The following is a 14,603-nucleotide window of genomic DNA, read 5'->3' on the forward strand; positions in this document are numbered from 1 at the left end:
ACAAACTTTTTCGATTGTTGTGGAGTCACTACTAGACTCCAGATAGATCTTGTTGTCTCCCAGCTCCCTGGCAATTCCTTTTGAGGAGGAAGGAGCCAAATTGAGAAGACGCCCCCAGGCTCATTGAAACCCTCAACAAACACACACACAAAGTTCAGGGCTGATGGAGCGAAGTCTGACAAAACGCCCCCTCTCCTCCTTAGGGGGATTCTCGGGGCCTGGACCGGGAAGGCCTTGCGGATGAGAGAGGGCACTGGGGAACCTCCGCCCACGCGGCGGCCAAGCAAGTATACCCGGGAGGGTCTCGCAGGAGAACTCGTGGGGGGCTTCCGAGCTGCGGATCTCAGACGCCCTCCAGCTACCCCCGGCTCCCGGGGGCGCGCCTCTCCTCCCAAGCCTCGGCTCCAACTTTCCCCCTCCCAGCAAGCGCAGACTTGGCCGGCGGGGGTGCCGCGGAGCTGGGTCTCCAGTGCGCTCCTCTAAACAAGGTTCGGGGCTGTATTCTCCCCCAACCCCCAACACCCCCCCCCCCCCCCGCCCCGAACGAGTCTTTCTCCGTCTTCGCTTTTAAACCCAACCTTAATCGTTCGGAGCGCGCGGGCGGGAGAGGCGAGGAGGGCGAGCTCGGGGTTCGCCGCCGCCGCCGCCGCCGCTGCCGCGCGCGCTCAGGAAGCAGCGTGGCTGTGCCCCCTCCCAGGCCTCCTTCCCCCTCCTTCCTGCCCCTGCTCCCCCTCCTTCCTCCCCTCCTCCCGCCCCGCCGCCCGCGCCCCGAGCTTCTACTCCCTCCCCACGTCACTCGCCAGCGCGCCATGCAAATCACCGCCGCCGCCGGCTCCCATTGGCCGCGGCGCGCTCATTTAATGGCAGCCCGGGCCCGGCGTATGGCTGCTGGGCCCCGCGCGCCGCCGGCCCCGCGTGCGCCTCCGCTCCGAGCGCACGGCCTCGGGCAGGCAGCGGGCAGCCAGTCCCGGGCTCGGCGGCCCCGCTCTCTGGCCCTCTCCTCGCGCCTGCGCTGCCCCCGGCCCCCCTCCCCAGCGGCCCCCCTCCGCGCCCCCCTCCGCGCCCCGCTCCCCCCCGGGCACCTGGGACCGGCACATGCCCAGCGCACGCGGCGCTCCGCGCTGCTAGAAGTTGTAGCCCCGGAGTTGGAGGCCGCCGAGGACCGAGCGCAGGAGCGAGGAGGTGGCGCTCGGCGGCGGCCAGCGAGAAGGCGGCGGAGAGCCCCGGGCCAGGCCCCGCGCACGGCTCACGTCCCGAAAAGTGGAGCTGCAGCTTGGCGACGCCTGCACCTGTTTGCGCCGCTCCGCCGAGGCGACCGGGCTGCGGCGGCGGCGGCGGCGGCGAAGACGGCGACCCCGGCCAGCGCCCTCTTCGGCAAGTGGTTTGAGCGCCAGGAGAAACTTTGCACCTGTGAGCCGGACCTGCGCTGAGTGCGTGTGTTTTTGCCTCCCGTTCCGTTGTCTTCGCTTCCACCTGCGCCCCGCTCTCCTCTCCGGTAGGACTTCTCCCCCTCCCCGCGTCCCGCTCCGTTCGATTGAGCCCCTCTCCACCCTCCGCCCCCCGGCCGTCTATGCTCCCGGCCCTCCCCGCGCGGTGCCGGTGAACCCGCGGGCCGCCCCGATGTACAGCATGATGATGGAGACCGACCTGCACTCGCCTGGCGGCGCCCAGGCCCCCACGAACCTGTCGGGCCCGGCCGGGGCGGGCGGCGGTGGGGGTGGCGGTGGCGGCGGCGGCGGCGGCGGCGGGGTCGCGAAGGCCAACCAGGACCGGGTCAAGCGGCCCATGAACGCCTTCATGGTGTGGTCCCGCGGGCAGCGGCGCAAGATGGCCCAGGAGAACCCCAAGATGCACAACTCGGAGATCAGCAAGCGCCTGGGAGCCGAGTGGAAGGTCATGTCCGAGGCCGAGAAGCGGCCGTTCATCGACGAGGCCAAGCGGCTGCGCGCGCTGCACATGAAGGAGCACCCGGATTACAAGTACCGGCCGCGCCGCAAGACCAAGACGCTGCTCAAGAAGGACAAGTACTCGCTGGCCGGCGGGCTGCTGGCGGCCGGCGCGGGCGGCGGCGGCGCGGCGGTGGCCATGGGCGTGGGCGTGGGCGTGGGCGCGGCGGCCGTGGGCCAGCGCCTGGAGAGCCCGGGCGGCGCGGCGGGCGGCGGCTACGCGCACGTCAACGGCTGGGCCAACGGCGCCTACCCCGGCTCGGTGGCGGCGGCGGCGGCGGCCGCGGCCATGATGCAGGAGGCACAGCTGGCCTACGGGCAGCACCCGGGCGCGGGCGGCGCGCACCCGCACGCCCACCCGGCGCACCCGCACCCGCACCACCCGCACGCGCACCCGCACAACCCGCAGCCCATGCACCGCTACGACATGGGCGCGCTGCAGTACAGCCCCATCTCTAACTCGCAGGGCTACATGAGCGCCTCGCCCTCGGGCTACGGCGGCCTTCCCTACGGCGCTGCGGCCGCCGCCGCCGCCGCCGCGGGCGGCGCGCACCAGAACTCGGCCGTGGCGGCGGCGGCAGCGGCGGCGGCCGCGTCGTCGGGCGCCCTGGGCGCCCTGGGCTCGCTCGTCAAGTCCGAGCCGAGCGGCAGCCCGCCCGCCCCCGCGCACTCGCGGGCGCCGTGCCCCGGGGACCTGCGCGAGATGATCAGCATGTACTTGCCCGCCGGCGAGGGCGGAGACCCGGCGGCGGCCGCGGCGGCCGCGGCGCAGAGCAGGCTGCACTCGCTGCCGCAGCACTACCAGGGCGCGGGCGCGGGCGTCAACGGCACGGTGCCCCTGACGCACATTTAGGGACGCGGGGACTCTGCGGCCCGCGCCCACGACGCGCGACGAGGGAGCGCGCGGCCCGCCCCGGGCGGCCTTGCTTTTGTACAGACGGTTCCACGTTCTTGTAAAGAGGAAGGCACTGGCGACGAGCGCGGGCGACCCGCGGCCCCCACCTCCCCTTTGCGGGAGCTCCTGGGGACCCGCCGGGCGCAGACACCGCCGTGCGGTCTAGGCCGACTTTGGGGCTTTCTTGAGACTTTTTGTACAGTATTTATCACTCACGGAGGAGGCGGAAAGCGTTTTCTTTGCGCGAGGGGACAAAGGCCAAACCAAGCGAGAGGCGACTCCCAACTTTTCTATCCCGGCCGGCGCGCCCCCTCACCCTGCACCGCTTCCTGGCGCCGTTTGGTCGCCCGAGACCCGAGGCTCGGTGCCGGGAGCTGTGCTCGTTCGTTATTGATGTAGTGAGGCAGATCCAGACACTTAACGACTTTTTTGTAGTTGTTACCGCTTTTTTTCCCTTTTTTTCTTTTTTTTCTTTTTGGTTGGTTTGTTAATTTATACACAGATCTCCCCAGTGCTTTCGGGTGGCCGCGTTATATTCTGGGTTTTGTAAAACTTTCTGTATCTGAGCATTTCCATTTTTTTTTGTTTTGTATTATTTCTTGTAAATGCATTGTGAAATTTTTATTTTCGGCGTTGCGGTGTGGGGAGGGGGATTCAGATTATGTACATAATTTCCTAAAAAGCCTTTCTTCTAAAAACGAAAAAAGACCTCTCCTTAAAACAAAAAATGCATCGAGTTTTGAGTCAATAAATTTGAGAGAGAGAGAGGGAGAAAAAAGCCCAGTTTTCCCCTGTAATTGGAACGTGCTAATTTTATATGCATGTTTTGTGACTTTAAAATACAATCAGTAAATCAGAAGAAGGAGAAAGAGGCGTTATCAGCATAAACTAAAAGTGAGAGACTCCCCGGGGTGTGTGTGTGGGGGGGGGGGGGGGAGATACGATCTTCACGGAGCTCCCTTCAGTGGAAGGGAAGAAACTTAAAATCAATAGATGGTTTTGTAGCATTTACAGTGTTAATACGGATCAAGAAATAATGACCAGGTTTCTAGTCTGGCCCTTTGGTGTGTTGTTTCTAACCGCGGGCCCACATGGCTGCTTCTGCGTCCCCGCCGCCTAGGATCTCTGCCGAAGTTTGGTCTGCAGGACGAAGGAGACCCCGATGGCGGCACCAGGCCCCGGACGGATGACCTCCGTGGGGTCACGGAGGCCTCCAATTGCCCCGCAAGTAACAAGATTGCAAATGGAATTTATCTGAATTTGTCTCAAGGGAACACACTTGGAACCAAAATGTAGTGCAACCGAGCCCCCTCCGTCCCTCCTCAGCCCCTCCCTCTGGCTTCTTTCTCCTTGGGAAAGGGCAAACCGATCAAGAATTCTCTCTCTCTTTCTCTCCCCCCCCCCAACATAAATACACAGCACACTCACTCTGTACACTCCACCACCCCCCTACCCGCAGAGTGAACTGGGATACACAAAATGTGTTTGTTATTCCTAACGAGATCGGAGGGTGTTTGATGCTTTAAATTTTTTAATTATATTTTTTCTAGGTGTTTATGGGTACACTGCAGTTTTTTCTGGAATTTCAAGTTTTCTGTAAAACTTTGTCTTCAAGTAACCTGACAGCATTAAATACTGCATTTAAAAGTTATACTGTAGCAAATACGTTTTGAAATTAGTCACAACATAAAGATGAAGTTACATTCTGGGGGAGAAAAAAAAGCCTTGAGGCCACATCAAAACACGTTGATTTCATCAGCTTTAGGCCTCCTCCTTCATTTTCTTTTCTTGTCCTGGAATGAGCAGAGACCATCTCTCCAAAAATGGGCCTGTGCTCCTAGGTTAATGAGAACCTCATTCAGCCTGCGTTGGAGAATAGCTTTAAGTAAAATGCTAAACTGGCAATTGACATGTGTCTTTTTTGGAGTCGTTTTGATAATTTGGCTTAAACCATGCATTTTTTAAAGTGGCTGCAAAAATTTCAGGAACGATGTCCACTGCTTCTTTCTAACAGATAATAAAGTCCCCTCTTTTTTTCTCTTTTATTTAAGCAATCTGATCCTTTGTGACACGGTGGCCCCTGAAAGTGTTTGGATATGTGTGGATTGCTGAGTGGCACAGCATCAGGAAGTAGTCTGGGGATACATGAATAAATGCCACACAATCCTCTGGGAGATGCTTTGGGAAATTCGGTAATGCTCTGCTAATTCACCACACCCAGCTTAAGGAGCGGGCCACATGGCTCTGAAACGTAGGTTAAACGGACTCTCTCCGTGCTTTTGCTAACCCTAATCCCAACATGTCCCCACACTTATTAAAGCGGCACACAGATGTGTGGTTGTGGCCACAAGTGTGTACGCCCCTGGTTGGTATCTGTGCTCAGCCACTGGCATCCAGATCCTGGCTCATCCCCCGTATTAGTGATGTGGTCACATTCGTGTGTCAGACTGAGAAGTGTAGCACCGGGCAGGAGTTCTGGACACAGCTGTCCCTGGGTCTCCCCGAAGGTGGATGTAGGACATTTTCCCGCCTGTGAGCATACAGAGCCGAAATTCAATGCCAGGTGCTGGGAGCCACTTCTGTTAAAAACCCAGGAAGATCTTAACATAGGAATTCCTGAAATCCCGCGAAATTTGTTGTGTTGATTAGAACGACATGGAGAAAAGCAAATAGAGATCCGTGAATAACTCCATTAAAAATAAGCCGGGATGGGGGGAGCAGCCGGTGGCTGGGATGCACGTCAGGGCTGAGACCCTGGTTCTCCAGCAGCGTTTGTGCGGTTTACACTCGTGGAGAAAATATCCCACTAGGCCCTGGAGACGGCTCGCTCGCCTGCGAATTTGGTTCTCGTCAAGGTTCCTCCTCATGACATTCAGGAAACCAACCGGGATCTGAGGACTCTGATATGATGGCTTCATTCACTCCCCCAATCACAGGGTGCTTGTTCTCCCCACAGCTTCGTCCCGTCTTTGCTGCAGAACCTGGCGCAGAACGCGGACAGGACTCGCTGGGGAGCCGGGTGCAAAGTTTGCAGAACTTGGCGCAGGCGGCGGTTCTAGCCGCGGGTGGCACGGTTTGCCGCGGGGGGGGGGGGGAGGAGGGGGAGTTGTCTGGTTTCCCACCACCTGTATTTAAACGAACAGGCCCTTTTTGTGGCTGCCCTTGGGACTTGACTCCAGCCCCTCGCGCCCGGCCCGGGAATCCCACAGTAGCGAGATGCCATGCACTGGCCGGAGAACCAGCGCCGGCAGGCGCGCCCGCTCTGCAGATGTGGGTCGGGAGCTTGGCTGACGGGTCTATTAAAGGCGCGCGTGGGAGAAGGCTCGCACGCACGTTCACGCAGTTCTTTTTCCCGACAAAGACTCGGCCACGCAGAGCTCTGTCTCCGGAAAATTCCGCTTAATTCGAGAAAGCATCCGGGGCCCCGGGAGGCGCGATCCAGGGCGGCCGGGCTCCGGCACCCGCCGCCTGCCCGCGGCCCCCCTCCCCGTGGCCCCTCCCGGCTCCCCCCCTCCCGGCTTCCGCAGCCTGGCCCGCGGGGCAGAGGCTCCAGAAACGTCGGCGGCAGAATGTAATAATAGGTTTGATTCCTTGGAAACTTCAAGTGAAAAGCAGACTTGGCCTTGGCGCAGCCCCTTTTCCAGCACGACTCTTCGGCGGGATTGAAATGCTGGGCCAGAGGGGAGGGGAGAGGGGCGCAGGCCCCCGGGGCGAGCAGCCGAGGGGGGTGGGTCCGGTCCCCGCCCCCGGGGCCTGCAGGGTCACCCCCCAGCCCGACGGCGAGGCCCGGCGGAGAGGGAGGGGGGCTCGGAGCCCTCGTCCCCGCCCCTCCTCCGCCCCCCGCCCGGCCCTTCCCCTCCAGCTGCGCGCCATCCGCCCCCGGGAACCCAGCGGCGTGGGCGGCGGGGCGCTGGGGGCGCGTCCCGGGTCCCCTCCCGGCGGGGGGCGGGGGCGGCCGGCCTCCGGCCCCGCTCCCCGCCCTTCCCGGGCCCTGCTCCGGCGGAGCCCCGGCCGGGACGGCTCCCTGGCCTTCGCGCCCCGCTTGCGTCCTCCCCTCTCCGCCGTGCGCACCCCTTCCCGGCCCGCCAGCCGCCCGCCTCCCTCCGCCTTTACCTCCGTCCCCTCCCGCCTCCGACTCAGTCCCTTCCTTTCTCCGCGAGCCCGGCCTCCCTTTGTCCTCGCCGCGTCCGTCTCCGCCCCGCGCCCCGGCTGCTGCTGCCGCCGAGTCGGGTCGGGGTCGGCCGGTACCCGGACGTGGCCCGTCGCCCCCCGCTCGCTCGGCCGCGTCCCCACCGGCTCGCGCGGGAGGGGCGGGGACCCCGGCAGCGACCCGGAGCCCCGCGTCCGGGCCGCCCCGACCCTCCCGGTGCAGCCTGGGCTCCGGGGCTGGCGGTGTCAGCCGCGGGGGATTAAGGTGACTGATGCGAGGGAAGAGGCAGAGTGTTTTTGTGTTTAAAGAGAGCGGGATTAGTAGAGAGAAAGTCCTGACCCGGGGTCAGCTGCAAGTCAAACCCTTTTACAATCAGCGGGCGGAACAAGCGCGTCTCCGGGCCGGGCCGCAACACGTGGGGGAAGGCGGCGGGGCGGAGGGCGGCGGGGGTGGGGGGAGAGGGGGACCCCGTACCCCCAGACTGCGGCATCCCCGGACTGTGGGGTGGAGAGTGGGGGGGGGGTGGGAGGGAGATGGGGGTCCGCACCCCCGGACTGCGGGATGGAGGGCAGGGGGAGGTGAGGGTCCACAACCCCGGACTGTGGGGTAGAGGGCAGGGGGAGGGGGGGCCCGCACCCCCGGATTGCGGGGTGGAGGGCGGGAGGAGGTGAGGGTCCGCACCCCCCGGACTGTGGGGTGGAGGGGGGGAGGGGGGGGCCCGCACCCTTGGATTGCGGGGTGGAGGGCAGGGGGAGGTGAGGGTCCGCACCCCCGGACTGCGGGGTGGAGGGCGGGGGGAGAGGGGGCCGAGATTAGGGACTGGCACTCCTGGCCGGAGCGCGCACTGGACGGGGCGAGCGGAGGGGGCGCGGGGGGGTGGGGCGCGAATCACCGCGGTGCGGGTTCGGAGCTTTGCAGGGTGGGATTAGCTGCCCATCAGAATTCCTTCCAAGCCGGAATGCCTGCGTCTGCCGTTTCCTGGGCCGTCTCCCGCTGCTCCTCGGATGGGAGCCTGGGGAGAAGGCCTGATGGGCTCCCTGCTTTAGGGGCTCTGTCTTACTAAAGCAGCTCTTTTTCCGTAAGAAACCCAAACCGAAAGCCCAGGCCCTGGGGCGAGGGGCGCTTCCCGGCCTCCAGTCCAGAACCGTGGCCTCACTTAGGCCCTTGCAAACCCAGATCGGAGGCGGAGGCGTGTAGCAGTGAGGGCGGGGGGAATATGTTAGGACCCCCATTGTCCATCAGGGTGGAGGAGTGGGGCCCTCATTTGGGTTATAAACCAGGCGTTTTTCATCAGGGAGTGAAATCCCCTGGCGGCGGGTGGGGGTGGGGCGCTGACCTCAAAAGTAATAAAAACTGGAGTTGGGGGGGAAGGATGAGAGGGGTCAGGAGAAAAGAACAGAACAGAGATAAATTTGTCTTCCTTAGCAGTCAGGTTCAGAATTTATGCTTAAGTAACACCAAGAGTTTTGACAAATATGAAAAACAAGGGAAAACACGACAAGCAAACTATCCATCCAATATAGAAAAAGGTCATCTATCTTGGTAAACAAACAAACAAATAAAAAATCCAGGATTGGCACACTTTTCTCTAAGTTGGCTTTTCGTCTTTAAATGTGAAAACATCGACACCAAATTGAGAGAGAGAAAGCAGGCTTACAAACACCACAAAAGGAGGGACTGGGAGTGAACCCAGGCCCTTCCCGGGGCAACACCGGGTGCCCTGGCGGCACATGGGCTCGGGGTTCAAAACCAAGTAGCCAAAACTCGCCAAGTAGCTCAGGAACTTGCTAAATGTAACCGATGGGGAAAATTGGTCTGTGGCAAAAACTCTGGACTCTGAGAGTAATTCTGGATGCCCGGCAGGCAGCTCCAAGGCTTTAATTGCCGGCAGCCACTTCAGAGCAGCCACGCGGGCACATTAAAGACGTTTGTCAAGAACAGGTCACATGCAAAGTCTCGAAATAGTCAGCCAGTCAAATCAGTGGAAAAAATCAGCTTTTGTTAGATTTTGCAGCTTCAGGAATTAGGCATTCACTGCAGAGCTGCGGTTTTGAGAAATTGCAATGTCAGGCATGTTCCCAATGGGGAAATATTGTGAACGTGGAGGAATGTAAGATTGGGTCTGACAATGGGGAAACTGACAAGAGGTATCACCCAGACATTGTTTTCTCTCTGAGCACCCCGAAATGCTAACTAGAGACGATATCTAGAGGCAGCAATAGCACTCGCAGTTCGTCCTACGCACTTGAGACCTACGGAAACAAGAGTCTCACCCGCCTGGAGTACTGACCCAGGACTTCCTATGATGAATCCCAGAATGTAGGGCAAAGTACCCGATAGGTAGACACAACCACAAACACGACACCAGCAGGAAGAAATTCAAAGCAGAGGCCAACTTGTCTTTTTATTTCTAAGCAACAGAATAGGAGGAAAGCCAGGCGAGCGTCCTTTAACCCGGAAAAGGATTTAGAACCCTCTTGCTTTTAAGTCATCCAAACTATCGGGGGAATTTTCAGGACATAGAAAAGCCCAAACTTCAGCAGTAAATTTACCGTGAATTTCCGCGTAGAGATCAACGCAGAAGCTTCGCTCTTTGTGTTCAAAACCGAACTGAAGAGTGAAGTTGATTCCTGTAAAAATTGGCTATTTGCGTTTTCACCCTACAGGGAAATGACAGATGTGTGCTCAAAGAAAAGGAAGAATTTAGGTGAAAAGTTAGTCAATATGGTATTTGTCGTATTTCTAATGTCTGTTGAATCGTAGCACAGCAACATTGGAAAGAATACAGGATTTGGAGGAAGACAGGATTGCAGTTGAATCCAGGCTTGGCATGTGTCAGCTCATTGCCCTTGATCAAGTGTCCTTCTGAGTCCATTTTCTCATATGCAAAAAAGAAATACTAGAACCCACTTCATAAGAATATGGTCAGGATTAATGATGTAAGGAGCATGCTGCGTCTAGCAAAGAGTAGACCGTCAATAAGTGGTCACTTGACATAGAAGCCTGTGTCGGCCCGGGCAGGGGTACAGTGGGACATCAATGCCAAATTTGGCCTGAGTGGGAGCAGTGTTAATTGTATGCGCCAATACAATTCGCCGATATATTCATATTAATAACAAGCCGTCTTTAGAGTTACGTGACAACCATCCTATTCATTCATTCATCTGTTCAACAAATACCATTATGGGCACATTGTACATCCAGGTTATCACAGGAGCACGTGTGTGTGTGTGTGTGTGTGTGTGTGGCCAGGTGCTGGGGCTCACTACCCAGTGGGTGGGACTCATTGTCACATGAACGAGTACGTTATTGAGGGCGACAGTTGGGGGGCAGAGGTATTTGCTTCACACTGCCTGATCATTTGTGCCCCATTTGGGGGAATCAGGGAAGGCTTCTCAGAGGAAGTGAAAGATGGAAGCCGGACATCCTGGTGCTGCTCCAACATTCCCTGTCGCCAGTCTTGACACAAGGCGTAGGCACTGCATTTCTGTACGCACCGGTGAAGAGTGCCACATAAATCTGAGCAGAGGATACATGAGAACCGCTTTGTTTTTCAGTGAACTGCTAATGCAGATTGGCTCTGAGCTGTCAAAGATGTAGACTCAGAGGTTCACTCTGGCAGCGGGCTCCCATCTTCAGGGTGCACAGGACACGGGAGAGCTTGCTTCACATCCAGAATCAAAGACCCCGTGCCCCTGACAGGCCAAGCCTGGGGTTCCAGTGACACCCGGGATCTGCACCATCATAGGCACACCCCGACGAGGTGAGATGGGTCCTGCGTGATACTGGGAAACTGGTGTCAGGGGAGAGGCCCCCAAATTTGTATGATAAATAGAGCTGCTAAAGCTGTGTCTAGATCATTTAAATTCAAGTAGCGATTTATTACTTATAAAGTGCTCTCACTTAATTGTTCAATTACATGACTTTTGAAAAAAATTGAATTAGCGAGAGAAGAAAAAAATTTAAGCTGGATTATTAGAATGTCATAAAGAGGAAGGACTGACTGATTTACTGCCTTTATTTTCCGTTTTCCAACAAATCGTTCTGGCTGCCTGTAAAGAACTTTGCCGCTCCTGAACCACAGTTAACGTGAAAACACCACGAGCATATACCACGCACTCGCCTTTTGCTTTTCAGGGGCCAAAGCATTCGTGTCAGTTAGCTGAGAGTAATTTTAGTGGCACGTGACATGGAAGGAGGGACATTTAATAGTGCCCATGAGATGGGATAAATCAGCTTAACTGGATAGGTCATGATTATAACAAAGTGCGGTATCATTAGTTTCTCCATACTGTCATCTGTGAAATGGGAATATTTTGTTGTTAAAAAACCTTGATCCATTCACTACTTTAAACATCTTTGTGCAAATCGAGGGGCTGCCGTATGAACAAGTAAGCTGTAAACACGGGCAGTGCTACATCTACAAAGCACGCAGTTCTGCTTTATGGACGTCCCTATTACCGCCGATCACAGTAAAGACCGAATTCCTGCTGTTGACAGACACAGATGTGGATTAAGGTGTGGTTGTGGGAGAAATCGTGACCTATGTGAATGGCATGTGAGAAAATAAATTTTAAATACAAGATAATGAGAGAAAATGTTCCATAAAAAAGAATCAAAACTGTGTTGATAATCTAAGAATTCCAGTATGGGTTTTAGGTAATTTCAGGACACAAGGTGTCATTCAGGAAGTCTAATAATCTATGCATTTTAACTATAGCTTTTTGGAGACAGTGACTTTGCCTTTGTTGACTAAATCATTCATAATTTTAACGGATGAGAATGTCAGGCCAGATAATCAGGCCCCTGTAGATAGTGGGGAGGGCGGAGTTTCTTAAACTGACTCGTTCTGAATATTATCACATGTGATTAATACCACTGTTGCCCCTAGTGCCACCATCACGTGCATGTCCCTTTTCTGTTCCCCACAACACCCAGAACGGGGGATGCTCTGTCACCATGTGGCGAATCCAGAGGAAAGAAAATCCTGCACTCGGAAAGGAGGCATGTGCGGGAGCGGAGTTGTTTATATTGGAGCCATTGAAATGAAGAGAGAAGAATAAAAATTGAGCAAAGTAAAAATCTAGGGTGGCTCTGAACACAGGATTGCTCCTGGCCAACACCATCAGACTCAGCCTCTGTGGGGACAGTTGGGACAGGTCCTGGGGCTGCCAGCATTTACGACCAAAAGGGTCACAAAGCTACTGACCGTATTTTAGTAGGTCCTTAGCATATGGGCTTACGTGTCAGTATGTCACCTGTAATTCTCTCCGAGATGCACGGATTTAAATTTGGTTATGATAATCTGAGTAAGATACTAATGTAAAAAACTTTCCTGATCATTAAAAAAAAAATTGTTTTAGTCTTTCAAAGTTAGAATACTACTGGAAATGTATTCTCAATTTTAAAATATGAACTATGAAATTTGGAAAACAAACTAAAGTATGCACTTGCTAAGGGGAATTATATAAAAGCCTTGAGATAATTAAACCATATTTTATTCCCCAAAACAAATATATCACCTGTAGGCAGTACTTGCAGAACGCTAAAATTGTATTTAAAATCACAGCTCAAATTTAATTATGCATGTGCATTAAAAATAGATCATTTAAAATCAAGCTACAAGCTACAAGTTCAATATAAATACGAACAAATTAAGTTTTAACTGAATTTGAAACAGTTATGATTATAAGAAATCAGGTTTGGAAAAAAAAACCAGAACATTTACAATAACATTTTAAGGTGAAGTCGTCACATTAGGGATTTATTTAAACTTAACGTCCAGAAAGGGGCCAGACCAGCATGCTTCTGCCTGAAACCCTGCCAGAGAGGAGAGCCCCCAACAGCCTCGTGCAGGTGAAGTCTTCGCCGGCCAGAACAGCTTTGGAGAGAGCAGGTGTACCCCTGGCAGTGACCACATGGAAGGCCTCACTCCCAACATCACCAAGGCTCCTGGAGACCAGAAACTGATTGGCTTGATTCCCCACCATCAGCAGAGTTCCGAGCACCTCGTACGGGGAAAGCAGCCATTCACTGAAGTGAATCCATGCAGAAGGGCACACGTAGGGGTATAGGCTGCTGACAAGGAACCAGAGAGAGCAAGGCTGGCCTCAGCCGGGGCCCCCTGCATCCCCAGGGGAGGGTCCAGTGTCACGTGTGATGGTGTGAAGGAGAGAAGGCCCCTCGGGGACTCAGCATAGTGCCTGCCACATCTCAGGACACAGGGAGCAGTAGTGTCTTTGTGGCCGCTGTTTTTGTGGTTCTTCGGGAGATACAGAACGCAAAATCGAGGCTAGAGAGCAGGACACGCCCTCCCGTGGCCTGGTGCTGAGGCAGCAGAGGCTCCGGAAGAGTAAAGCTCTCTCACCTCCATGTCCCATAAAACGGGACTGAGGGGCAGTGGAGGCCACGGGGCTTGTATTTCAATTCTGAATTCCCCAAGACCTGCTCTGTGATTCGGCAGGTAGTGGGGTGCAGGGAATGTTTGTTAGTCAAGTGAGGTGTTATGACTGTTGTATTGCGTTGTGCAGCGTTGTGTCTTGCGGTTTCATGCTGTGCTGTTTCGTGTTCTGTTAAGGTCAAGGGGTTCTCTCAGGACCATCAGGGCAAAGTCACACCCGGCGTGCAGAGATGGTCCAGGCACCTGGCGAAAAGGAAGCATGGCAGGGACGAGGCTGTCACCTCCGGGGCTGCAAGGCAGAACTGGGAGCCTCCTGGTAGGAGTCACACAGTGGGGACATTACCTCTTCCTGCTTTAATCATACAGCTAGCAAGGAACCTAGGAAAGAGCTTATGGGGACCCGCCTCACGGCGGTGACCCTGACGTGGAAATAGGTTGGCAGCTGGCGGGTCCCAGCCAGCACTGTCTCCAGATGCTCACCTTCTCGCTCTTCTTCGTAAGATCCTTCGTAACAATCCTTGTTGCAGTGTGAATCTGACCTGTAACCTGCTGTGTGTCTGAAATGTACAAACCTGGGAAGGTACTTCCTATAATTAGAGTGGTGGGTGTCGGACCGTGCAGAGGGAGGCACAGGGCACCCGTACTTGGGGACAGGATGGGCCCAGTGCCCTGTCCCAACTCTGTCCCTACTGTGCTTTCCCACACTGTGAGCAGAGGCACCCTGGGGGCCCCCGCAGAATCAGAGAGACTGCTCAGGATGTTTACACTCCAAGGGAACACAAGAATCCTGGCCACTCGATCAGATGCCATGTGCACCCTGCTTCAAGGTAGTCCACCATCTGAACGTTCCTTTCTGGCCAGATCCCTCTGCTGGCATCTTATCTTCGTGAAACTGGGTTTTCAGCAGCTGCTGTGTCAAAAGTAATTTGCATGGGAAACTCGGAGCGGACCCAGAAAGGAGGTATCAGGGTCCAACCTGATCCCACGTTGGCAGAGGCGTGCAATATGCACACTGTACACACGGCCGCCGATCAATAATCGTGGCTGATGGGGGAGCAAAGTGAAAGTGAATACTTTTTCACTCAATTTATGTAATTAAAAAATTGTCACTGAGTTATTAGCACATACGTGTTTATTAAGTTGTTTAGACTTACCTACTTAACAAACAGAACTGTTAGATACGTCTTTTGGCCTGGGGCACTCTAAATAATT

At 55.9% G+C, this 14,603-nt stretch overlaps 1 protein-coding gene across 1 annotated transcript; it reads left to right on the top strand.

Moving 5' to 3' along the window:
* The first annotated feature begins 1,620 nt into the window (after positions 1–1,620).
* Positions 1,621–2,799, top strand: SOX1 (SRY-box transcription factor 1). Its single transcript, XM_047874376.1, has one exon. The coding sequence runs from the start codon at positions 1,621–1,623 to the stop codon at positions 2,797–2,799; it is 1,179 nt and encodes a 392-aa protein (XP_047730332.1).
* The last annotated feature ends 11,804 nt before the right edge of the window (positions 2,800–14,603 follow it).

The sequence above is a fragment of the Prionailurus viverrinus genome, chromosome A1 (genome assembly GCF_022837055.1).
Source record: "Prionailurus viverrinus isolate Anna chromosome A1, UM_Priviv_1.0, whole genome shotgun sequence".
In the NCBI taxonomy this organism is placed as follows: Eukaryota; Metazoa; Chordata; class Mammalia; order Carnivora; family Felidae; genus Prionailurus; species Prionailurus viverrinus.

Excerpts from the sequence above, each read along its gene's own strand:
- SOX1 (XM_047874376.1), top strand. The coding sequence starts at position 1,621 with ATGTACAGCATGATGATGGAGACCGACCTGCACTCGCCTGGCGGCGCC.